The sequence below is a fragment of the Heterodontus francisci genome, chromosome 47 (genome assembly GCF_036365525.1).
Source record: "Heterodontus francisci isolate sHetFra1 chromosome 47, sHetFra1.hap1, whole genome shotgun sequence".
Classification (NCBI taxonomy): domain Eukaryota; kingdom Metazoa; phylum Chordata; class Chondrichthyes; order Heterodontiformes; family Heterodontidae; genus Heterodontus; species Heterodontus francisci.
In genome coordinates this window covers 5,716,953-5,744,372 of record NC_090417.1, presented here as the reverse complement: position 1 = coordinate 5,744,372, position 27,420 = coordinate 5,716,953, and the positions used below count along the sequence as shown (strand labels likewise).

At 41.4% G+C, this 27,420-nt stretch overlaps 1 protein-coding gene across 5 annotated transcripts in view; it reads left to right on the top strand.

Moving 5' to 3' along the window:
* zgc:110329 (uncharacterized protein LOC550500 homolog) overlaps positions 1 to 21,460 on the top strand; it is a 331,911-nt gene extending 310,451 nt beyond the window's left edge. For all 5 annotated transcript variants that reach the window (XM_068023414.1, XM_068023409.1, XM_068023413.1 and 2 more), the window contains one exon: positions 19,748 to 21,460. In XM_068023414.1, coding sequence (XP_067879515.1) covers positions 19,748 to 19,999 — 252 coding nt within the window. In that variant the 3' untranslated portion in view covers positions 20,000 to 21,460. The remainder of the gene's footprint in view (positions 1 to 19,747) is intronic.
* Positions 21,461 to 27,420: the final 5,960 nt, after the last annotated feature.

Genomic DNA, 27,420 nt, shown 5'->3' with positions numbered 1-27,420 from the left:
CCTTTTACACTACAATTATTGAGTAATTCCACATTCTTCTTTTGAACATTGAGAATCTGTGCAGATTTGAAAGAAATATTTCTCAGCTCACAGGACTGCAGTGAATGAACTCTGCAGATGAATAGTGCTCACAAAATCCTTTTAACAATTACAGAGAAGCAGAGTGAAAACAATATTGATCTTGACAAAGTATGAGCACGTCTTTATTCCCTGATGGGTTAAAGCTGAAGGGATACAATGTTCTCACTGTATAAAGCTTATGTACATTGCATGAGTGTAATGGTATTGAAGGTTTGAATTGACACACATGACATTTCAAAAGGCCCATGAACTTGTACAGCAAGGTTTACACAATATTTTCAATAATGGATGGTGCTTATGCAGGGAATTAATTCATCTGATTAAACATGCCAGGCAGCAAAAGCCAAACATTCTCCTGGTTTCACTGAGGTTGTTAAGTGAGAACAAAAGGTTTTCATCTGGTAAGAGGAGCCTTAGGTGGTATTTTCTAAACCCTCCTGCCTACCCACCCGGGGTGGGGGGAGCAGAGGAAATGGTGGAGAGGGGCTTTGTGCCACCCCATTGGATTTTTGAATTAATGTTTGATATTTTAGTTTTGACCTTCCTATTTGATTCTACAATATGATCCTTTCTCCCTCTCTCCACTTTCAACATCTGCTGCATTGGAGCAGGGGTTTTTTTGTAGAGCTTTGATAGTCTGGACCTGAATTGACTGCTGTTGGCTGGAAAGTCTCATGCTGCCAACCTGGTTTCTTGGGAACGTTTTGAAAATCGAATGTTTTGTGGCTTAGTATTGGTACCTCCAATACAAATACATGAAAGCCTTGGGGAATCGGACCAGTCAGAGATTGGTTGTAAATCTTGAGTCTCAAATTACAATGGTTCTGACTTCAGATCTGCAGTCATTTCAATCTAGAGATACATACTTGCCCTGCAGTAACTGGACCTGATAATCCCCCAACTCAACTGGCAAATCACAACCCCAGGACCATTTTCTGCAATGTTAAAAATAGTTAAAGATAGTATCAAACTTAAAGAAAAAGCCTATAACTGCTCAAAGTTGGGAGGCAAGTCAGAAGACCACTTTTTCTTCTTTATCTCAATCTCTACCTCTTTTGTCATCCAGGGAGCTCTGGATTGGTTTGCCCTTCAAGGGAACATACCTTGACTGTGCCTGAACTCTGATCTTTGAAGGTCGCCCATTGTTCACCGGTTTTCCTGCCAGCTTTTGACTCCAATTTATTCGCCCCAGCCCCAATTCTTATCCCACTGAAGTTGGCCTTTCCCCAGTTAATTATTCTTACCCTGTATTGTTCCTTGTTCTTTTCCATAGTCATCTTAAACCTTATGATACAACGATCACTATCCCATAAATGCTGTCACACTGATACTTGATCCATTTGGCCCACCTCATTCCCAAGAACCAGCTCTAGCACTGCCTCCTTTCTTGTTGGACTCGCAACATACTGTTGGAGAAAATTTTCCTCAACACACTCTAGGAACTCTTTCCCTTCACTGCCCTTGACACTAATTATCCAAACATAGACTGGGATAATAGTAAAGTCCCGTTCCTCCACATCCTTCCCACTAGCCGGTGGCTGGAATCAAGGGATATGGGAAAGGGGGATGCAAGGCAAGTTTGATTGCACTGGATGTGGACAAGTTAAACCTTTACCCATGTGTCACATCTACATATCCAGGAAACTGCCTTTGCAGGATGAGCATCACCAGGCAGACTGTTAGAGTTGTGTCGTCTACCTGAAGCCGAGCTGCGGTTAACCTAAACACTGCCAGTGGCAATAAAGACATTCACAGTCCGAACTTGTACGTCTCAGGCTCATTGTGTGTTAACATTCAGTCAGTCTGCAGTGCACAGGTATGTTAAGCAGGTCAATGGTGTGCTGAATCCCAGATTGCGTTTCGTAGCTGAACAAGGATCGTGCAGTTAATTTGTGTTGCAAGCTTGTTTTGTGGTCTGACATTTTCAAATGTGATGTAACAACAGTTCCAATTTGGAGTGGCAGTAATAGATGGTGTGGCCATGCATGTGAAAGCTTAGAAAGAGTTGTTTAATGAATGCGTAGATACTTCTCGTGAGATCATAAACTTGTTCTTTTGGAATGTCTTTGCAATTTTGCTTGATATAGTGAGCACGGGGATGTTTCCTTACTGTGTTTTTAATGCTAGCATTTCGACATAGGAAGAATTCTTCCCTCTTAACAGTGTTCTCATGCATGCTTCTAAAGTTTAATTCCATAAATTTTTCTGGGCATTGTAAAGTCTGGCTGATTTAAAGATTGAAGTCTAAAATTAGACATAATAATCAGTGGGATGTTTATGCCAAACAATTTTAGTTAACTATGCCTTGAACCTACCCAAGACCTTATTTAAGAGCTGAGGAGTATCTTGTATGTAATGTACCTGTTTTATACAGTTGATGACATACAGCCTTGCAGTTCTGACTGCCCTTTCACTTTCACTTGCAGCAAGTAAGTGCAGTGGCATTTTACTTGATCAGATGTTGATCTGTTTCAGGTTGAACAGGTTACCTGTCCTGAAGTACGTGCACTGTGTACTTGAGTGAAAAGAAGTAAAACCTCCTGGAAACCAAACCTGTCTTCACTGTGCCTGGTGAAAACACCAAAGACAAGTTGGCAGAATCTTTGTATATCTACTTTATCGATTATATTTATTGATATTGAAAAATGAGTGTAGCTTATCCTCTGCCTCTTCACATTTCACATCACAGTGAAGGGGACACAATATTGGAGAAACCAAAGGGATCAGAGAAGGATCTTCCTGACTTTTGGCTACATGACAGGGAATGCCAATAGCTTCCAAATAGCTACTCATCTCTTGTGAAGTCAGTCCAATCACCATAAAGCTTTGGATTCCTGACTAGGAGAATCCAGTTCTAATGCTTATACCATCCGATATTTACACTCGGGCAAACGGTGGCTGTCTTGGTTGGATTGCCTGCAAAAAGCAGGTTTTAGTCCTAAAGCAAATCTCTCAAGGATAGCAAGACATTAAACTGCTAGTGTCGTCTGTCATTATCTTGCTGCAGGAATGGCACTTTGTCTTGTCCGGGATGGTTCAACTGTTAAATGCATCCTGTTTTATTAAATAGGGGATGGAGAATAATCCCCTATCAGTTCCATGGCCTGATGTTTTAAGTGGAGAATCTGTCTTGTGTTTCAAGGTGATGGGAAAAGAATGTTCTTTTATCCCAGCCAGTGTTGGGAGTCCATCTCCACCACATGATGTGTTTGCACTTTGTATCTGGGTCTGTCAATGTATTTTCAAGGGGAGTTCAAAATTACAAATTATAATAGGACAGTAAATTGGGAATGTCAAATTTGAATGGTGGAGTAAAACCATCACAGTAACTTCTCGAGGAGTGTTTTAGTTGTAAGGTTGCCTCCCTGTTCCAGATATCTGCTCAGTTATTGAAGTGATTGAGTATCTTTTCTAAAATAAGGAGGCACTGGGTTGCTCCTCAGTTGCTAGTATCTTAGTAGTTTCAATTATTGCTTCATTCAGTTTAGTTGAGTGTTTGTTCGGATCGTCATTGGTCCTGCTGTAACAATGCTGGGCAGTCTGTTTCCTACTTCAGTGATCTGACATCAAGTCATCAAAGGTGAGGAATGGATCACTCCCATTTCCAGTACATGTTGTCATTAAGTACTCCTTGGGTCAGAGAGCAGACACAATATCAAACTCCCTCTCATCCCATACAGTCTCAGTACACCACGCTCTGTGACAGCTGAGTAACAGCTTAGTGTCCAGTTAAAGAGCCACTATATAGGGTCACCATCCCAGTTTGAAATATTTCACATACTGGAATATATGTTTCACAGAGACGGTTTACACAGCAATTGGTCAAAAATATGACTTCTGTTTCAGAAAGGGCCACAGACTATGTGTGCTGAACCCTTGCTGGTCTCAACCAGACCCACTTCATAGTTTGGCGTTTGTGCAGGCAAACTGAGAGGCACCAGATGGTAATATCTATTGTCCCGAGTGCATTCATTTTAGTCTGTTGAATTCCAGTGTCGAACAGATGATTAATGGAACTGTGGCAAGTTGCTTTTTCCTGGTGACCAGTTTGTCCAGTTATACAGCTCAGCAGAATTTTAGCTATTTTGATGCTTAACTTTTCAATAATATTGTCCTTCTTTAACTAAACTGAAAGTTGTGCATGCAAGAAAGGATGCTGTACCGTCAGAGGTGCTGTCTTTCAGATAAGATAAACCGAGACCCTGTCTGTTGTGTCGGTTGGATATAAAAGATCCCGTGGCCGTATTTTGAAGAAGAGCAGTAGTGTTCTCTTCGTATCCTGGTCAATGTTTATCCTCAACCAACACCGAAAAAACTGGTTCTCTGGTCAGTATCACATCACTGTTAATGGGAGTTTACTGTGTGCAAATTGGCTTCCAACTTTTCTACATTACAACAGTGACTACACTTCTAATTCATTCATTGATGCCCAATCAAGTCATTTTGAAGTGGAACAAAGTCTTGCTCCATAACATGTCTATCTTTGAATTCATGCAGTCCTTGTCAGCAGGACTGATCGAATCAACAGCATTGTTTATAGAGGCAGGCCACTGGGCCGGAAAGCTGCAGATTCATTCAGAGATTGTTGCTTATTCCAATAACCACCTTTGAGGCTAATTAGTGGGTTTTTTGGCTTGAACAAACAGTAAAATGTGAAAATTGCTGGATTGGTTTTATTGTGGCTTTTAGAGAATATAGAGGAATGGGTCATTTTCATTCTTTGTCAAAATCCAGAGCTGTGCTTGATGAATGAAATGGAATCTGCTGTTAATGTGAGAAAGGAATATGAGAGTGAGGTGTGTCAGTGCTTCAGAGCACTGTTGCACAGAGGCGGAAAATAGCAAGAGCATTGCAAAGGCCCCAGATGGGAAAGGGTTATTCCTCCCATTGAAGCTCATTCCTCCAGCAGCCGACCCTGATTGCGTGTTTGTGCCTGGGATTATTTGCCTGCTAAGTTTATGTTCTTGGCTCTCCTCCTCTGATCTCATGGAATCATAGTAATTTACAGCACAGAAGGAGACTGTTCAGCCAGTCAGGCCTGTGCTGGCTCTTTGCCCTTCATTTTTGTACCTAAACCCTGTAAGGGTTCCTCATACTCAAATATCTGTCTAACTCCCTTTTAAAATTATTTATGGCGTCAGCTTCCATCAAGTAGAGTGCTCCAGATTCTGACAACTCTGAGGGAAAACATTTCTCCTTATCTCCTCTCTAGATCTTTTGCATCTCTGGCCTCTGGTTATTGACCCACTGGCCAGAGGGAATAGTTTCTCTCTATCTACTCTGTCAAAAGCTCACATTATCTGAAAACCTCTATTTGGTCACCTCTTAACCTTCTCTGTTCCAAGGAAAACAATCCTAACTTTTCCAATCTTTCCTCAGAACTGAATTCCCTCATCCCTGGGAACATCCTGGTAAACCTCCTCTGCACCCTTTCGAAGGTCTTTACATCTTTCCTTAAGTATGCTGTCCAGAATTGTCCACAGTATTCCAGCTGAGGCCGTATAAAGTTTCAACATGATCCCTTTGCTTTTATATTCTATTCTTCTATTTAGAAAACCAAGTAACTCATATGCTTTTTGAACTGCCTTATCAACTTGTCCTGACATCTTGAAGGATTTGTGTGTATGGACACCAAGATTTCTTTGCTTGTCACTTTTCAAAATGATGCCTGTGACAATATTCTGTCTTTCTCTGTTAATCCTCCCAAAGTTCATCACTTCATTCTTCTTCACATTTAACTCAAGTTCACCATGCTGAAGTCTACAATAATCTACCACATTGCCAGGTTTCATATCATCTGCAAACTTTATATCACTGCTCCCAACACCGGAGTCTAGGTCATTTATCAAAATTGAAAATGGATCTCAAACTGACCCTTTTGGGAACACAACTGCAAGCTTACCACCCTTTGCTTCCTGTCACTAAGTCAATTCTATATCCATCTTTTTCCCTTAATTCCATGAGCTTTTATTCTCTTAACAATCCTCCTGTGTAGCACTTTGTTAAATGGGTTCCAAAAGTCCATCCCTGCAACATCTCATGCACCACCTTGTTTGAATCCTTTGATGAATTAACAGAGAAGGCTAATCAAGTTAGTCAGACACAGGTTGCCTTTAACAAATCCGTGCTGGCATTAACCCATGCCTTTCCAAATGAAAGATTATTTCTTCCCTGATAGTTTCTTCCCCATCAATATTAGGTTGACTGGCTGTAGTTTCTTGATTTATCCCTCCCCCCTTGAATAGAGGAATAACATTAGCAGTCTTCCAGTCCTCTAGTACTACTCCTATATCCAAGCTATTTAAAGCTTGTTGTGTTTTGCTGCTGTTCATTCAATTGGTGACCCTGCCTCTGAAGCTTGGCAATATAAGACATTAGTTCCTTCTCATCAGATGTAGAAACAGTTTTGTCGTAATGTACGCTAGTCTTTCTGTATTAATGTCCTATTTCCATTAGGTTTTAGTGGCATACAATGATTTATGACTTTACTCAGGAGTACTGAACTTATTTTGTAATGGCTTTCTGTATTATAGTGATGAAACGTACTAGCAAATAGTGCAATGTCTCTATCTGAATATAAGAAATTCAATTATCAGAACTGATTTTCTAATATCCTGGGACTGATTGTGTAACTACTGTATGTCAACATTAGACCTGAGGCAGATCATCAGCAAAAGTGGATTTTTATCTTTTCTCATTCAATCCTTTTTAAAGTTGGTCTTCATCTACATGATGGTCTTGAATAGATAGGAATGAATCTCTCCTTTGGCAGGTCTCAAGCAGCATCCAAGAGGAAACTCAAACAAAATTGTCCTCTGCCAATATTCCTCTTCAACTGGTTACGAGAGGGTGAACAGCAGTGACACAAACTGATGGCCCTTCAAATTGTGCGTCAAATGAGACAATCAACATCAGCAAAATTCCAGGAGTACAATTTGTGAGAAGGAAAGGTAGCACAGACATTCAATCCATTTAAGCATTTTTTTTTTTAAATAAAAGTGTGGGTTACATTTTTGAGTCCAAGTTAATATGCCTCACTCCAAATAAGTAAAGGTTTACCTGACCTGAACCGTAAGGATCAAACTTTGTTTTTTTTCTTTCACAGGGCGTGGGCGTCGCTGGCCAGGCCAGCATTTATTGCCCATCCCTAATTGCCCTTGAGAAGGTGGTGGTGAGCTGCCTTCTTGAACTGCTGCAGTCCATTTGGGGTAGGTACACCCACAGTGCTGTTAGGAAGGGAGTTCCAGGATTTTGACCCAGCGACAGTGAAGGAACGGCGATATAGTTCCAAGTCAGGATGGTGTGTGACTTGGAGGGGAACTTGCAGGTGGTGGTGTTCCCATGCATCTGCTGCCCTTGTCCTTCTAGGTGTTAGAGGTCGCGGGTTTGGAAGGTGCTGTCTAAGGAGCCTTGGTGCGTTGCTGCAGTGCATCTTGTAGATGGTACACACTGCTGCCACTGTGCGTCGGTGGTGGAGGGAGTTAATGTTTGTAGATGGGGTGCCAATCAAGTGGGCTGCTTTGTGCTGGATGGTGTCGAGCTTCGAGTGTTGTTGGAGCTGCAGCCATCCAGGCAAGTGGAGAGTATTCCATCACACTCCTGATTTGTGCCTTGTAGATGTTGGACAGGCTTTGGGGAGTCAGAAGGTGAATTACTCACTGCAGAATTCCCAGCCTCTGACCTGTTCTTGTAGCCACAGTACTTATATTGCAGGTCCAGTTCAATTTCTGGTCAGTGATAACCCCCAGGATGTTGATAGTGAGGGATTCCGTGAGGGTAATGTCATTGAATATCAAAAGGGAGATGGTTGGATTTTCTCTTGTCTGAGAGTCATTGCTTGGCACTTAAATGGTAAGTAACATTCGCGCCACACATCAGCTCAAGCCTGGATATTGTCCAGGTCTTGTTGCATGTGGACGTGGGGCTGCTTCAGTATCTGAGGAGTTGGGAATGGTGCTGAACATTGTGCAATCATCGGTGAACATCCCCACTTCTGACCATATTATTGAAGGAAGATCATTGATGAAGCAGCTGAAGATGGTTGGGCCTAGGACACTACCCTGAGGAACTCCTGCAGTGATGTCCTGGAGCTCAGATGATTGACCTCCAACAACCACAACCATCTTCCTTTGTGCTAGGTATGACTCCAAGCAGTGGAGAGTTTTCCCCTGATTGCCTTCAGCAACCATTTGTTCTTTTGCTTTTATTTCATCTCTTCCTTCAAAGTAACTAATAAAGTTCCTGTGGCCTACGAGAGCACAGTAAACTCTCCAGACGCAATCTTATTTAAAAAATGCATGCAATCCTGTCTATTTTGCTGCAGGTTCTCGTTTTAATGTTTTAATAACTGCGTTGCATAAGACAGAATTTGACTGCGAACATTCCTTGACGGTGTCCGGCAAGTCAGAACAATCTAAGTATATCCACATGATATCATATAGTGCTTGTCTCTAAAGAATTAAAATGGAAATCTTCTTCACTGACTCCAGTTTTGCGAGGGCTCATGGATGCCACACTAGGTCAACTGCTGCCTTGATGTCAAGGGCAGACCCTCTTAAATCACCTCATTGGCCTAAGGAACTCATCATGAGCATTGCCTGGAGTTTGGAGCCAAAGGCATTTTGTCAGTGTGTGTCTGTCTGTTCACAACTAGCCTATCAATTAGAATGAGCTGGCTTGAGTCATTTCTCAAATGTCTTCTCTCCTCACTATATTATGCAAATGATGTATAATTAGTATACTTCATTAATCTACAGTTACACTTCAGATTGATACAGATGCAGCTAAATGGCACTTAGCAATTTGTGTTCCACGTCATCTTCCTTAACTCTTGTCCACCTGGAACATTCCAGCATTACTTCTATTTAGCATGTGAATTCAGAAGAGGTTTAAGCTGGTTCTGATGCAGGACAAGAAGGTTTCCTAGCTGCATGCATTTTTTCATAAAATCATCAAAAGATTCAGCACTGAAGGAAGCCATTCAGCCTGTGCTAGCTCTTTGAAAAAGCTATCCAATTTGTCCCACTGCCTACACTTGCCCCATAACCCTGTAAATCTTCTCCCTTCCAGTATTTATAATAACATTTGGAAAGTTCTTCTTGAATCTGTTCCTGCCATCCCCTTCAGTCAGTCAGTTTCATATTGTGCCACTACTGCAAGGCAATTTATGGATCTCATAAGTAAAGATCATTTTCCATTTGAATTCTTTACAGACAAGCAATATTTGATATCATGTGGATATACTTGGTGTCAGGCAAATCAGAACAATCTGTCAAGGAATGTTTGCAGTCAAATACTGTCTTGTACAACACATTTATATAAACATTAAAAAGAACCTGCAGCAAAATAGACAGGATTACACACATTTTTAAAATAAGATTGCGTCTGGAGACTTTGAGAGCACAGTAAAGGCCACAGTGACTTTATTAGTTACTTTGAAGGAAGAGATGAAATAAAAGCAAAAGAACAAATGGTTGCTGAAGGAATATTTAATACTGCATCAGTTATTGAATGGGTAAATCTCCTTAGAATTGCAGAACTTAATGCAATGTGTTGAAAAGAATGATGTGCAATCGTTGATGGCGTCAGCGATTTTATTATACTTTTCACGTTCAAACAATATCTTGTTTCTTCAACTCCCAGTAATAGCTGCATTTCACTGTCCGGTTACAACAATGTGTTGGAATCCCTGTAGTCGGCCAGACTAAAATTTTGCGATGGTGGGTTTGCCTAGGGGCGTCTGTAATAGTGTCAAAGAGGTTTCCTTTTAAACCAGTTATTTGCGTCATTGGTGCAGTCCTAGGATCAGTGGTCATAACTGAGAGAAACAAATAAACATTATTCAGTGTCAAGCCAAGTGAGTCAGCCAACAGACACAATTGATTTCTCCATAATGTGGAAGAGAGAAAAAAACTCCTATTTATATCTCTCCGATCCCATTGTCAGTCCTTCTGAGTCAATTAAATACTTTGGAAATGTAGTCAGTGCTGGCAGACTGCCAGCCATGTTGCACACAGCAAGGCACCACAAACCACAAAATGAGATCAATGGCCAGTTAATCTATTTGAGTGCTGTTGACTGAGGGATAAATATTGGGCAGGACAGTGTCAAAATTCCCCTGATGCTCTCCAAATCATTCCCAGAAATCTTTTACATCCACCTGACCAGGAAAAGGGATCTCACTTTCATAACACATCTTCATGACGATGCAGCACTCCTTCAGTAACATACTGAACTTGGTTCCTAAAGACATTAGAATAAGAGGCAGCATGATAAACTGAGAAAAGGGATTGAAATTCCTAAAGGTAAAAAGGTTGTAGGCTACAGGAGTAACCATAGTGACATAGACCTGCTAGATTTTAAGTGATACAAGCATATTATAGTTGCAGTTATACTGGATGATGTGGGCCATCTCTAGATTGGTTTTATATATTGTTTATGCTTCCAGAAAGAACTTGCATTGATGTTGTTGCTTTCAATAAGGAATTACTTTTTGAGGGCAGTGTTATATCGGCAAACATGACTGCCAATTTACATACGGCAAGATCCCAGAAAATGCATAGGAGAAGAATCACCGGCCTTCGGTGGTGTTGGTTGATGGAAGGAGGGTCTGTTGGCCAGGACACTAGGAAAACTCCCTGCACTTCTAAGAATTGTGCTCGGGGATTTTTCCATCCACCTGAACAGTTAGATGAAGCCTTGGCTTAACACCTTATTGAAAAGACAGCATTTGCCATAATGCAGCATTCCCTCAGTACTGCAATGAAAATAAATGTTTACTTAAGGCAGACACAGTATGTTAGCACTTTGCCCTTGACTGCACTGACTTCAAACCCAGGTCAGCAGACGGATGGAATCTGCCCTCTGTTCCAGATGTTAAAGACTGCGGAGTCAATATTACTGGGATTGTCTGGGCCATTTCCTTGTTGGTATAGATCCCTGGCAGAAAATAGCACTGATTCAGCACTGTCTTTTTTTAATTTCCAAAATACACTTTGCGAATGTATCTTTTTTTTTTACAGATTCATAAACAGTTTCAAACAGCACCAAGTCAAAAAATACAAACTGTGCAAAGGTGATCAGTTTCCTTCAATACAATCATGAGTTGCCTCACAACCCTTCCGTTTCATTTGTCATGCCATTAACATTTTTACATCAAATGAAAATTTTCCCGATACAGTTCGAGGGGTTTCCCATGGATCCAGCCCCTCAGTTCAGCTTGGTGGGGGGACCTGACACTGTGGTCTTTCCCCATTGAGCCTTTGCTGTGGTTGCCCCAAGCTTTAGTGCATCCCTCAGCACGTAGTCCTGGACCTTGGAATGTGCCAGTCTGCAACATTCGGTGGTGGACAACTCTTTGCGCTGGATGACCAGCAGGTTTCGGGCAGACCAAAGGGCGTCTTTCACCGAATTGATAGTCCTCCAGCAGCAGTTGATGTTTGTCTCGGTGTGCGTCCCTGGGAACAGCCCGTAGAGCACAGACTCCTGTGTTACAGAGCTGCTTGGGATGAACCTCGACAAAAACCACTGCATCTCTTTCCACACCTGATTCAGCACTGTCGATCTTGCCCAGTTGATGAGGAGGAACAGGAGGTGAGAGTTGCTTATAAAGTTGGGCATAAGGTGCAGGCAGAAACAATTTAACTGTGCACCTGACTTGGGCTCAGTTGAGTCATAAGTTAATTTGGCTTCAGCAAGTAGATGCATAAATGTAAAAAGAAATATCATTTGCTGAGTTACCTAGTTTTTGCATGCATGCAGCAGGATTTTGGGGCACAGACACATTTACGTTGATAGTTAAAAACCTCTCTTTCTCCCTCCAAAGACAGGAGAAGGAGGAGGTCATGGGGGTTAAACTGTCAAAGAAAAAAAGTGTGACACCCAACCCGATGCATACGTGCCTGCAGCCATTTTTGCAGTGGTGAGTAAGCTGTGCATGTGTCTGCTCATGGAGACAGGGTACTTCATTAGTGGTTTGACTGAGCCAAACTGGACTGTGGGAGCCTAATTTAAATATGTTAAAGTATTACATCAAATGTTGAGTGATGGGGAGCACACAGGTTAGACAAGGAGCACAAAATATTAGCCCCACTATTCAATTTTCTTTTCAAAGTGTAATGTTAAAGTGACTGCTGAAGGTTTACCATTTTTGCTGAATTGCTGCCAGAGGTCAACATTTAATTTTAAAAGAACTCAAAGTGTGATGCCCAGAACTGCTTGCAGTGGAACTTTAAGGCCAATATATACTTCTTAGAGGGAGTGTAGCACAGCTATACCAGATGTTACCTGGTCTCCAAGGCTTAAATTGCTATTTACCATAATGATATTTGATCTCCAAGGGTCCGATCGCGAGGAAAGATTGCACAAACTAGAGTTGTATTCCAGGGGTGTTAGGATCAAACTTTCATGAAGGAGAATAGATGGAAATAGTTTCTCCCAATCAATTCTGTGAGTTGAGGAGTCTCGGACTGGGGGCAAAGTCAAAAGATTAGAGCTATTCTTTTCAAGAGTGAATTTAGGAAATGATTCTTCACACGAAGGGTGGTAGAAGTTTGGAACTGTCTTCTGCAATTGATGCTTGATCATTTGTTCATTTAAATCTGAAATTGATAGATTCTTGAAAAGCAAAAATATTCAGGGATCTCAGGCAAGGGCAGGGACATGGAGTTCAGTACCAGATCTACCATTCAATGAGATCATGGCTGAACAGGTTTGAGGGGCAAAATAGCCTACTCTCATGTGGCTCAGTGTTTGATGACACTCCTATGAAATGGCTTGAGATGTTTTACTATATTGAATGTGCTATATATATGCAAGATCTTGTTGTTGATTGTATCCTGCCTAGTTGAAATGAATTTACTGTGACCTCCCCATCACCTCCTCAACAAACTCCACACCTCAAGTGTGTGGGTGCACTGGAGCTTTGTGAATACAGAAACCCCATCGGTTCACTAATGTTCCTCAGGGAAGGGAAGCTGCCTACCAGAGCTGGTCTGACCTACATGGGACTCCAATTGCACAGTGTGGTAGAGTTCAAATGCCCTTTGGAGTGGCCAATTAATGCTGCTTTACCAGCAATAGCCACATCAAGAATCATTTTAAAAGAAAGCTGAGACAGGCTGTTTGGTTGATGATTTTTTATTACAGCAGAACTAGAACCCATTAAACCGGAGAGAATTCCGTCTGCTTATCATTAATATTAACCTGGCAATTTACTTTTTGTAATATAAATATTTTCACACATTCATACCAAAAAGCAATGAGTGGGAGCTGACAAAGGTGTCTTCAAACAGAGTGTTGTTTTGTACAAGGGTCAAACCTTATATGCTGAGCTGATCATAATCCCTATTTGTTCAGAGAGCAGAACATGTGCGTGTTCTGTATTCGAAACCGCTCTCTTCAAATATCCTGGTTCTGATCTATCACTTTCCCATTGCTTAATGTCAAATTCATTTGGCATTTAGTAAGTTACAGTCTGTAACGTTGAAACTTGCTCCAAAACCTGGCTTGAACATGTTTGCTTACATTTAGTGGGGGAAAATGTGTCTGTCACTTTACCCGTTGCTTCCTGAAGATGTGGCCTGCACACACAGGTCTAATTACAGTACCTTAGCCAGGTTTGCTACATGGGGACAATGAAGCTCAGCAGGCTATTCCTCCACAGGGGGCATCACAGTTCAACCTTGTCTTTTATTCAATATCCACAGGTTTACTTACTGTGTGAGGATCCCTGCATTCGGATATCAGGAGCGGTGACCCTAGTTGACCCCTCCCCACCCCCCACCCACACACACACACCACATCTCAGCTCAAAAAGAGAACATCTTTCACAACCTCAGGATTCCCAAAAGTGTGTTTTGCAGCCAATGAAGTGTAGTCACTGTTGTAATTCGGGGGTATCTAGGCCAATTGTATCAGCCCCTATTGAGACCAACTAACTCAGCTGGGAACCTAACACCATGTCAGTTATTGTATCAGAGTTCCATACCAGGCAGTGCATTTAACCAACTAGGCTGTGGGAATTTTCTAATCTGTACACAGATGGAACATATTCAATTGAAAAGAATGCAGTGTTTTAGTTCAACATGTTTTAAGCTTGCAAGAATCAAAAGCAAATAGCGATGCATTTTGACACCAAGGTCCTGTTGATATGGTCAAGTGCAGGTTTGATTTGTGGAACCCAGCACTGTTGTCCCAACACCCAAGACAGGAATGCAAGGGGAGGACTGGTAGCATAGCATGGGGTGTGGCTGAAAAGAATAATCTGGGGTGGGGGTTGGGGTGAGTGTTCCTCAGGTTACTAGTTGAGGACTTGGAGCTGGCCATCAGCTGAAGGTCTTGCAAACTGGAGGATTTATAGAGTCAAAAAGTAGAAAATGTTTTGTCTGGATCACAAGCATTAAAAATGGTATGTGTAGAATTGGTGGGGGTGGTGGCAGAAAGTGCAATCAGCCCCAGACTTAGGAGAGCAGAGAAAATCAGAGCACAAACGAAAGCACTACCAAATGCATGAAGGCACTATTGTCTGCAGTGTTTGGTTTACCTATTTCACCAGTAAAGACTGAAAATAACAAAGTGCTTGGTATAGGAAGTTCAGCAGGGAGGTAAAGAATGGGCTTCAAACTTCCTATTCAAGCTTCTCTGAGCACCGCTCTCTCACTCCAACTGAAATATGAGCAATCTCTTGCTGACTTCCAGTTTACACCTCTTGTTAATCAATGCATCCCCATGACAGCAAGACTGATGCTTACTGTCACTAACTCTGCAATAAGCAGTAGAAGAATTAATCTTTTAGCCTGTCCCCAGTGATTGATGAGGGGAGGAAGTGACCAAGTAGTCAGTTAGCAGTAAGATTTCATTCTGTAAACGCTGATCCGTAGCAGGACTAGTCAATAAAGCATTTGAATTTATGGCAGAACAGGCTCACTATGCAGAGTGCTCTCCTCCAATTCTGATGCTGAACTGTCTCGATAAGCATGACAAAGTGTTTATAAAAAAAAACTTTTTCAAGAACTGGTCTGAGGTAGCTCTATTTGACCAAGCAGTACAGATCAGTATAGTACCAGGTTTAATCTCAGAAAGCCTTTGAGTTAGATGACCTCAGGGAGGACAGAGAAAAGCAGGCTGGGTGTAACCTTCCTCATCATGGTGGAGCAACCCACCCTATTGCAAACAACTATGTTTGGATGTCGCGTGAGAACACATCAGATCAGGCTAAAGTGTGATATTCCGCACACTCAGTTTGTTGTTATTCACGTGCCAATGCTTATTATCTTGGATGAAGGTGCCAGTCAAACTGTACCACGGGGATAGAGTCACTGCCATCAGCAGAGAAGGAGGGCATGGAAACTGGGAGGACACACAAGGCTGTAAAGGCAGGAGAAAAAAATGTGAAATTGTGCCCACTCAACTCTGTCTTTGACCTCGCTTGTGAGCATACAGCTCCGACAGGGTCTGAGCCTGGTGCAGGCTCGCCATCTGGAGCCTGAAGCACACAACTCAATATTTCTGTAGACGTGCTATTCAGTGAGATCCACGTGCTGCATTTCTGCTGAATCCCATAACAAAGCAAGTTACAATTGGTGGCAATCCTACTGCATAATCAGCTCTGTGGTGCAATTAAAGAGGACATTTGCAGATCACAAATGGTGGCCAATCATATTAATGACTTTGGGAAGTAGTTAACCATTAGCTAACTGCTCATTTGAATTTTGTTTTGAGAGCAATGTTGTGCAGTTCTCCTGTAGGCAAATAATTTTTTTTGCAGTTTATCCACGAGAGCAAATGGAACCAAAGCTAATGCTATTGCACATCTTGGCACACATTTCAGTGCCTTGCCTTCCTTAACCCAATCGATCCCAAGCAGTAAGAAAAGAAATACTTGCATTTCTATAGTGCTTTTCACAACCACAGGACTTGCCAAAGTCGCAGCCAATGAAGTAGTTTCAAAGTCTAGTCACTGTTGTCATGTAGGAAATGTGGCAGCCAGTTTGTGCACAGCAAGATCCCACAAACAGCAATGTGATAATGAGCAGCTGATCAATTTTTGTAGTCTTGAGATAAAATATTGGCCAGGACACTGGGGAGCAGTCCTTAGCTCTTTTTCAAAGTAGTGCCATAGAATCTTTTATATGCACTTGAGAAGACAGATGGGGTCTCAGTTTATCATCTCATCTGAAAGACAACATTTGTGACAGTGCAGCACTCCCTCAGCACTGTGCTGGAGAGTTTGCCCAATTAGAGATAACATGAAAGAAAATAGTTAAAGTTTTCAGTGTCGGGTTCATGAACTCTTATTCACAACAGAAATGAGTGCATGACTGCAGGAGAGCACTGCATAGTATTGGAATGTAAAGGAAGTATTTTACAGACATACTCCAGCACACAGTAGTTTCTGATCCTTGTTTTCAAATTCCTCCATGGCTGCGCTCTCCCCATCCCTGTAACCTCCTCCAAGCCTTTGAGATGTGTGTGCTCCTCGAATTCTAAACTTTTGTGCATTCAGTATTTTAATTGCTGCACTATTGGAGGTTGTGCCTTCAGCCGCATAGGCCCGAAGCTCTGGAATTCACTCGACAAGCATCCTTCATCTGTCCTCATATCTTTATGTGGATCATGTTAAATGGATTCAAGCAAAATAATGAAGAATGAAGGTAGACACAGATCCTTTTCTGAATAGTCAGTTTATTCACAGAATGCAGCATTACATGTCTCTGCCGGTGTCCCAGAAGGCTGTCTTTAATTAAGGAATTAGAGCAGGATGTAAACAATGCTCTTCATCGGTGTATCTTTCACAACATAATTAACCTACTGTGAACAGATTGGTGCTAAATTTTGTTTGTTTGTGCTTCAGTGAGGTGCGTAGGGAGCTTTTACGATGTTGAAGGCACTATATAAATGCAGGTTGTTGCTGTTGTCCCCCAGAGTAGCATCAATTTAGATGTGAAAGCAGGTTGGCTCATCTGAAAGGTGACACCCCTGGCAGTGGCACTGCCTCAGTACTTTACTGGAGTCTCTTTTTTGGGCCTCCTTATCTCGAGAGACAATGGATACGCGCCTGGAGGTGGTCAGTGGTTTGTGAAGCAGCGCCTGGAGTGGCTATAAAGGCCAATTCTGGAGTGACAGGCTCTTCCACAGGTGCTGCAGAGAAATTTGTTTGTTGGGGCTGTTGCACAGTTGGCTCTCCCCTTGCGCCTCTGTCTTTTTTCCTGCCAACTACTAAGTCTCTTCGACTCGCCACAATTTAGCCCTGTCTTTATGGCTGCCCGCCAGCTCTGGCGAATGCTGGCAACTGACTCCCACGACTTGTGATCAATGTCACACGATTTCATGTCGCGTTTGCAGACGTCTTTATAACGGAGACATGGACGTGGAGTGTTACTGGAGTGTTAGCCTGGATTTCGTGCTTCAGTTTCTGGAGTGGGTGTTGACCTCGTAAGCTTTACAATTGGTGGTGAGGGCCATGGGCAGTGCATTTCACAATTGGGTGTCTAATGTTTGCAATTTGCTTTTAAAATCTGAACAGAAAACATCAGTTTTTTTCAATGCTGGATAAAACGGGCCAAGGAACTTGTCTGCAGCTGTTAGTATCTGTGAAAGAGAGGTTTGATCATTGAGCTCATTTGTGTGCCTGTGATGTGTCGAATCGTCTCGCCTATGCAGCATTCTTTGTTTTCACGATTGTCCACTGTTTTCAGCCTGGGCAAAAAGACTTCATTTCCTCAGTAGCCAAGACCAAAACAAGGTTGCAGCAACAGTAAACAAGTCTTGCTGCAATTGTATAGAGCCTTGGTGAGACCTCAAGTTCAATGCCAATGTCATTTTACATCCCTGTTCAATTTGTACAACAGATTTCCTGCCTTAGAATCTGAAAAACACAAGATACAGGTGGCAATTTGACTGCAGTGTGTGAATTGCTGAGATCACCAGGGCAATGCAGACCTCATTCATGAATCATAACTCCTGTGCATTAACCTAGTGCTCATTGACATCAAAGATCACGTCATCCACTCCTGCCTCACCGCCAACCGCTTGGAGCACTGTTGCTAGCAAGCACTCAATTTTAAATTTGTTCATGGGATGTGGGTGTCATTGGCAAGGCCAGAATTTATTTCCTAAATTCCTGAGCAAAGTAGTAATGGTGAGCTGCTGCCTTGAACTGCTGCAGTCTGTGTGGTGAAGGTACTTCCACAGTGCTGCTAGATAGAGAGTTCCAGGATTTTGGCCTAGTGGTAATAAAGCAATGGTGATCTATTTCCAACTCAGGATGGTGTGTGACTTTGAGGGGAACTTTGAGGTGTGTCTGGTCCAGTCTGGCCGATGTGTCGTTCAGGACTTGGCCAGCTTCGTCCGTAGTGGTGCTGTTGATGAACATTGAAGTCCTCCACCTAGAGTACATTGTGGGCCATTGCTATCCTCAGTGCGTCTTCCAAATGACATGCAATATGCAGGAGTACTCAGTAGCAGGGATAGGCCATAATGTTTCCCCACAGACATTTGACAAATTATTGATTCAGCCACAGATATGGGGACCATTAATCTGTGTATAGCCAATTGAAACAGTCCAATTTAAAACACATTTCTCCCTATAAAGTAGCTAAACATACGATCAATGGAGAGCAGCACAACTGTATCAGATAGCTAGCAAGCAAAATTGTATACTATGAAAATGTGAATTACTTTTGCTGCTGAGTTATTTTAAAGAACAAGGTTAAAGGCATGAAGCAGGGGTGCCCAACATTTTAGCATGGGGTGGGGCACATTACAATTTTTAAAATTGTCTCACTGTTCCCCTCGACAAGACAAAAAGATGAAGACATTAAAAATTAATCTTATGGTTAATCAGAACAACAAGGTGCATTTTTGTGAAGAAGCTTTAAATGAGAAGACTAATGTATTGACTTACTTTCTGGTCAATATGTTGGACACTGATTGAGTGAGTCAGCTGAGATTACTTTACTTTATTACCGATGAAAATGGTGATCCAAAGTTCAAAGAAGGAAAACCTTAAAAGCTTAGTTGTCAAGAATGGCAGTGACTTAACCTCAGCATCACATTCCCTTTCAATTAAGGTGTATGGTGATTAAGCCATGCAAGATGTAGCTGCTTTCTCCTTGTTTAAAAATAATTTCATTGACATAATACGCAAATAAACAGCTCACTATTGTCAATGTCTGTAAAAGTTTATCAATGTTTCACTTCTGTGAAACATTGAAATGACACTGGAATTATCTTGCAGTTAACCATTTGACACAAGACGAGACAATATGTTGTTCTTCAAAGAACAAAATATTATGAGAGATATAGTCACAATTTATTCCAACTGTAATGAGTCTCAATTGTGAAATATTGCTAAATAACTGATTGATCTATAAAACTGAATGGAGACATGGAAAAGACAATTATTAAATTGCTATGTATATCTATTACTTGGACTGTGGGCAGATTGGAAGATGGATTGAGTCAAGGAAAAGTATTCTGATAATTCCAGATGCACATGTTTGGCATTTTATTACAATGTCTTTTGTTCAAAACTAATCCGAGCAATGGAAGGTGCCAGAGAATAATCAATGTTGTACATATTTCAATCATTTTCAACATTAGGTTGCAAATAACAGGCCAGTTTACGTTGAATAACAAATATGTTTCTCTCATTTGCTTGTTGCAGGTAATTGGAATTTTGCTCAGCTACCTATACCTGAAGATATTATGTCAACATATGGATGAATTAGATGGGTTCAGAATGTTTGTTCGTTACGACTATGAGAAACTGGATCTTTCGGGGGCTGGGTGGTGTCTGTGTTTGCCCAAAGCTGAAGGCTATCAGCCAATGGAGCAAGCTGAAAGTAATGCTGAGATCCCAGGCTCAATGGATTCTGTCCAAGAAACGCAACTGATCAACACAGAAGAAGTGAATTGAGAAGACTGCAACACCCAATGTGTGTGAAAACTCTGTTCAACGTAAACCTGATGAATGGCAGAGATGTAATGTCACTGGTTTTTATTTGGTCCAGGTGTGGGTGAGAATATGATGCTGTTCTTTGACCACCATTACAAATAAGATGCCCCATCAGCATGAAAGGAAAAGCTGGTGACAAATGAAAGTGAAGTCAGACTTACTACATTTGGAGACAGTGTTCAGCTGCCATTCCTGCCAATTGAGAGGTCTGTGTCTCACCCAACCTGACAATGTAATTTCCAAAGAAAGGGATTCAGACACCCTGTTAGTTATTCACCTGAACTTGTTGGGGAGGTAATGAAAGCTGGACATAAATCTCCACTTGTTAGCAGCATCTTAAATTGCAATTTTAGTTGTTGGTCTTGGTTAAGCCACTGGAGGAGTTGCTGAGAAGAGGACAGAGGTGTTTGCTGTCAGTCATTGTTATTGTTGATGTATTAACTTATCTATGGAAAATTTAAAAGTGGCTGTCAAAAGGAATCTAAATCTTGCTAGGCCACATTTTTCATGCCACATTATTTTCTCTACTTTTCTATTTATTAGTCTCTTGTAAAATGAAGTGTACAATGACTATGATCTTTTCATTTCTGCACGTTGTGTTACTTGCTGTAGATGGGAGGTGACGCAAGTTGAATTTATGCAAGTGCTGTCAGAACACATTCAGGTTGGTGGGCTCATTCTGTTTCAGCTTGGCATCAGCAGCAGTATAGTTACATATTTGAAATTTGCTATCACAGCAATGTGAATAGTGGTGCTGTGGTGGACCCACAGGAACTTTGTTATCTGGGCTTTAATATCTCTAAACATCAAAGGTCAGACAGTTAATGACGATATTTTTACCTTGATTCAGTTGTTGGAATTCTAATGGCAGGAAGGTTACTTTCATGCTACAGTATTAAACTGATTTCACAAAGAAAAGAAAAAAGTAGGTGCTATGATGTGAAACATCATTTCAGGAATTCTTTGACTCTCACTTCTCTGCACCATTTTCTGTTTTTATTGAAACTTGTATCATGAGGCCAAACACTCAGGAAGTTTGGTAGCATGTGTGAAGACAGAAATAGAGGTGTCGACCATCTATCAAAACTGGAAAAATTTTGGAGTTAACTGTCGGGGCAAGGCAGGATAGAATAAATAGGAAGGTGTGTGATAGTGAAAACCGTGTGGTTAAATGACAAAACTGATCATACTGTAAGGCAAACCAGGGTGACAGTGGGGCAAGTAAAGAAATAAAAGGTATGTGTAGAGAAAATGTAAATGGAATAGTGACCAGCAGCTACTCAAAAAACACACAATAAAATTGTGGCATAGATTGTGATGTGGTATCAGAAATAGTGTGATTTTGTTCAAGAATGTTGATAAACTGTATAAACCACAATCCCATTCACCCACCATCAGAATTCTCCAACTGTGTAAGGTTAATCTGCAGCCTTTGACTGATGTGATGTTTGAGACTGTGATGAATGCTTCTTCTGTTAGCAAATGAAATGTATTGAGTGACCATAAAACATTTGGAGTCCTCAAAGATATGTTGTTGGTTAAATGATTGGATTCCCTTGAATGTGTCTCAAAGAACAGCAGCATGATTGGAACACACTCAAAGCAAATTCACTGCTGAAACAATCTCTTAAGTGCTGGGGAAGTATTGCACATGAATTCCTTTAAAGTCTTCCTATAAATAATCGTCATTGATGAAGGATTAGCCATCTGCTTTTTTCAGGCAAATTTAATAAATTTGTTGACATTCCCAATCTTTGAAACGAATTAAGAGGGGACTGAATCATTTTCCTATCAATTAATGATACAGTGACAAGATTGAGTAGTGTGTGCTTCATTGAGAAAACTATTAAATAGAAAACTTTGTCAATCTAGTTTAGTACTGTACTTTGCAGTCACATACTTCAAATTTGGACAGCCATAAAAATCAATATCAGTACTGTGGGGTTGCAGAAACAGATGGCTTAGTTGTGTTGAACTGCATTGGAATTGATGTTGAATTAACATTTTCTAGTAGTGCAGATGGACTTTCACAGTCAGTCCCTGAGCAGGAATGATGATCAGGGGTTCAAAGTGACCAAGGCTTGTCTGAACAAACTTACAGGTTTGGAAAGTGTTGTAAAATTATTCTGTTTTCTTGATTCCCTGCATTAAATTTGTTAAATAACTATTTGTTCATTTTTCAAGTCTGGAATGACGTTCCTTGTTTCAATATGTCCATGTTTTTCCAAATGCAAACTGAAGGTGTATTGTGAAGTCAATAAGTAAGAAAAGCATTGCTCTTTGGCTGATGACAATTTTGTTGCAACTGCTATAACTGTGTTCTTTCAGATCTCTGTATGCAATGTTTAATAATTCAAAACCAATACTGAAATTTTGAAATAAAAATTTGTTTTCACTTGGCAGAATCACATTTATGAATTGAATTTTATTCAAGAAATTCATTTTCATTTGTCTATATAGTTTATTGGGTATTAGGATGATGCTAATGGTTCTTAAACAATATGTAGAAGTGAATGCTGATGAGCTGACATAAATGAGTCCTTCATAATTGAAATGTTACGGATAGGTTTCCTTTACAGATTCTGGCAGGGTGTCACATTTGGGTACCTATGGATTCTTTGTGGGGTGATAAATTTTAATGATGTTGTGAGACCAGCATTTTGGAATCTGGTTGGATTTTATTCCATTATCTACTTTGAGCAAATACAATGATGCTCATTTCTCATATAGACATCCATCACATGTGAGCTAGCCACTGCACTGTCCTATTCTCAACCCATACACCTATATATGTACCTGTGTCAAATCTTTCTCTTGTTGGAATTATTGTTTGTAAATGAGCTAAAGCAGTGTGATTTGGCAACAGGGGCATTAATGGAGGTGTGGATAGGATTGGACTCTGCAAACAGTGGCAACTTTCCATCTTCACTGTGACGAGCTCATTAGTGTCAGTGGAAACAGAACTCTCACAGCATCAAATAGTTTGCTTAAGGTTGAGCCAAGCAAACAGGGCAGGGCAAATTAACTATCTACAGAAATAGGCCATTTGACTGAAGTGATCAATTTCTGTGTTGTACAGTCTAAGTCAGTGTCTTTGCTACACACGAGACACCTCCCACCAATCCATCCTTTTCCCCACTTCTGCTCTTCTCACCCTATCAGCATCTTTTTTTCTCATTTGAAACGATATTAACACACGAGAAAGGCACGTTTGTGATGTGCCTCAACCAGTTTGAGAATGTGGAATACACTACCACATATACTGTGCAGTTATGAATTGCATTAGCAGATCTAATCACTAGGTGCAAAACAATGAGGGTGAATTTTGTACCTCTCCAACACTTGTCGAAAGGTTCATTAATGAACCACAACTTCTCCTGTAGTCTGTTAGGTTTGCAGTGTTCACATCAGGTTTCTGTGACTGTACATGTAAGATTCTTGTGTTTTATTTAGCTGTTGGTCATAAAGGAAGACACAGGTGCTTGTGCCTGAACAATGATGCTCTTTCACATTCAAGGTCTGCTTTCAAATTCAGCTGGTTGAAAACTGAAGGGAAAGATTGCTAGTAGACCACCTTCCCGAGAACAACAACCTGTTGCAGTCTTCACAACAGGGAAGCTCATCTGAAACATTTATATCCAGTGATTTAAGTGTACTCATCTCTAACCTTCTTTTCAAATCTCAAGCCTAGAAATGAGTATACTTGACTAGCCTTCATGTTATTGAGCTGCTATACCCTGGAGATTTTCATGGCTCAGTTTTCAAAATGTCATTCCTTGCAATATGTGAAGTAGCAGATTGTTTTTGAGAGGGGCCTTTAGGATCTGTCCCTGTGTATTGCTGTTTCACTAATGTTACTTGAGATCAGTATCCCTCCCCACGTCAGGAAATGAATGCTGTTTCACTTGAAGTGTCAATGTTGGCATCAAGTTGAACTTGATTGAGTATTTTGTGACAGTGCTGTGGAAATTCAAAGTGTTATTGGCTCTGATGTTTTGGAAGCTGCGATTTCATCATATGCCATATCCATTACTATGGATTTCCATCTTATGCTTCAGTTTCATGAAAAGATTGGGCGGCACAGTGGTTAGCCCCGCAGCCTCACAGCTCCAGTGACCTGGGTTCAATTCTGGGTACTGCCTGTGTCTGCGTGGGTTTTCTCCGGGTGCTCCGGTTTCCTCCCACAGCCAAAAGACTTGCAGGTTGATGGGGCAATTTATAATGGCCAATTTACCTGAGTATAGATAGATAGGTGGTAGGGGAATTGTGGGGATGTGGTAGGAATATGGGATTAGTATAAATGGGTGGTTGATGGTCGGCACAGACTCGGTGGGCCAAAGGGCCTGTTTCAGTCCTGTATTTCTGAACTAAACTAAATTGGGGTTGTTCGCTTAAAGGAGTGATAGTTAATGGGAGATTTACTTGAGCTGTTCAAAAAGTAAGGAGAAGATGTTTGCATTATGTCTTGTGTAGTGTCCAATTTAGAAGTGTCAGTAAGCAATCCCCTTAAGAATTCTTCTGTTATCACCAGTTTCAGGCAGTGCATTAGAACAACCCACTGACGAATGAAACGGTGGGGAACTAGTTTCAGTAAGAATTCTAAGAAGGGAATTGCATAAAACTTTGTGGAAAACGAGATTGGCAAAAGACAGGAGAGTGGTGTACTGTGCTGTATCATTCTTGGACTGTATGACTAGCGAGATGCATTTTCAAAACTGCTTATGTCACCAATTGAGATCATAAGTATGACTAATATGGCTGTATGAAATGCTCAACTTTTTTGATGAACTCATTAAATCAGTTTAATACTATTGCAGTTGGAAAGGCTAGATAAATAAGTGCCATTCTGTTTTGTTGTACATGAATTAGGAACTGTTATTGTTCTTTTGAGGATTGGATTGTCGGATTCCATTTTTTAAAATGCAAAAACTATAGTGTAACTTTGCAGAAAGCTGTGCTGGTAAAGGTGAGCTGCTGGACACTATTTTAATGTCAGCTGTCAGTACAGCATTCTATTCTAAACAACAGCATGTCTTATTGAATTTGCATTTTCTAAAAGAAAGTAATGAATATATGAATAAGCAGTGCAGATGATGGAAATGTGAAATAAAAAGAAGAAATGTTGGAAATACTGTGCTTCTCTCTGCACAGCTGATGTCAGACCTGATGAGTCTTTACAGCATTTCTTCTTTTTATTTCCATTTGTGAAAACTTGTTACAATATTTTAGACTCCTCACTCTTCCAAACCTTACTTTTTATGTCCTCTAGAACTCTGACAGGAAATTTGTCAATTATCTGACTCATGGCTCTCATGTAATGCATTTTGGGAGCACTCAGTTTACCTTCGGTATTTATTTTCACCCCTTCAAGCCACAGAGAAAAACACCATTTGTAATTAAAAGCTCTTGACAATTACATTTGAAATACAGTGTTGTCTTCTATGGCCGAAGAGGTTATGATAAGTACTTAAGCCAATGCTGTTAGCTGTCTATTTTAAATTGGTAGGCTGAGAATGCTTCAACATCAGAATCTGGTTGTTCTGTGAGATTGTGGAGACCATTAAAGCTTTCGTTTGTAATATCTTTTACACAACAGAAACAAGATGAATTATTCTAAACCCTTAATGAACCAAAGGACAGATCTGGAACAATACATAAGGAAAGATTTCTATTGTTGAGAAATGTAATTATTCACACAGTGTTTGGAGAGTTAAAGTGTGATAGCTTCGAAGTTGAAATTCTACCATTTCTACGTTCAGTCAGACTGCAATTGAGGATTGTTTACCCAAGAATCGTGTAAATAATTGTTGTGTTCTTAGTGTTTAGGAATGAAGAGAGAGGAGTCATGGCATTCATGTTGGATTATTCTGCTAAAAGGCAAATGACCATCCTTTCTGGTATTAATTTGGTTAGTTGTTTTGAGACGAGTAAAACTCCCCGAAGCGACGGCTTACAGTCAAGTTGTACTCGGCCCTGCTGGAAGTATACGAGAGTATGCTCCTGGCCGGCAGCATGTCAGAATCCATGAGGAAAGGCATCGTCACCCTCATCGACAAGCGGAAGGGGGAAGAGGGCAGAAATGAGAAGTTGGCGGCCCATCTCGCTGCTTAATGCTGACTACAAGATTCTGTCAAGTCATCGACTCCAGAGCATACTGGACGAGAGTGACTGATATCCACCCTGATCAGACCCGCACTATACCCAGCAGGAAGATCTGTGCTAAGCGATTGGATCCCTGAATAGCGCAAGACTATATACAGGACAGGAGGGTGGACACCTGCCTCATCAGCCTGGACGAGGAGAAGGCTTTTGACAGGATATCACACACCTACATGATGGACGTGCTTTCCAAAATGGGGTTTGGGGAGGGAATCTGCAATTGGATCAAGCTGCTCGACACAAACATCAGTAGCGCAGTCTCAATCAATGGGTGGGAATCGGAAAGTTTCCCGATCCAATCTGGAGTCAGACAGGGCTGTCCTCTCTCCCCGGTCTTGTTTGTTTGCTGTATTGAACCCTTTGCTGAGTCTATTAGGAAGGATGCGAGCAGAAGAGGGGTGACAATCCCAGGCAGCGGAGGCACTCAGGTTAAAACCTCCCTGTACATGGATGACGTCGCCGTTTTCTGATCGGACCCGCTGTCTGTGCGCAGACTGATGAAAATGTGCGCCCAGTTAGAACTGGTCTCGGGAGCCAAACTCAACCATGGCAAGAGCGAGGCCATGTTTTCTGGGAACTGGGCTGACCGATCCTTTGTCCCCTTCACCTTCAGGTCAGAATACATGAAGGTGCTGGGGATATGGTTTGGAAGGGCCGGGGTGTGCACCAAAACCTGTAAGCACTGAGCAGCCAGGGTACAACAGAAGCTGAGCATGTGGGAACAGCGAATCCTCTCCATTGTGGCTAAGAACCTGGTCATCAGGTGCGATGCGCTCACGTTGTTGCTGTACGTGGCGCAGGTCTGGCCCATACCCCACCCCTGCGCTGTGACGGTCACCGGAGCCAGTTTCAGCTTCATCTGAGAATCCAAAATGGATCGGCTCCAGAGGGACACAAAGTTGAAACCTCTGGATAAGGGCGGGAAAAATGTACCCAATGTCTCCCTGATGACCACATTCGTGTGCGTCTGCATCAAGATGTGTCAACATCAAGAACGCAAATGCTAAGTGTCACTACGTGCTGAGGTTCTATCTGTCCCCAGTCTTGCAAAGGATGGGCCTTGTCACATTGCCACAAAACAGTCCATCCAGTTGGACTGTACCACAGAAAGTGTTCCAGAAACGATACGTGGTATGGCAAACACCTTTGACCACTGATCCATCAGGCAGTGGGTCTGTATAGAAGGTCCTGAAGGTGCTACGGGAAAAGGAGATGGTGAATCC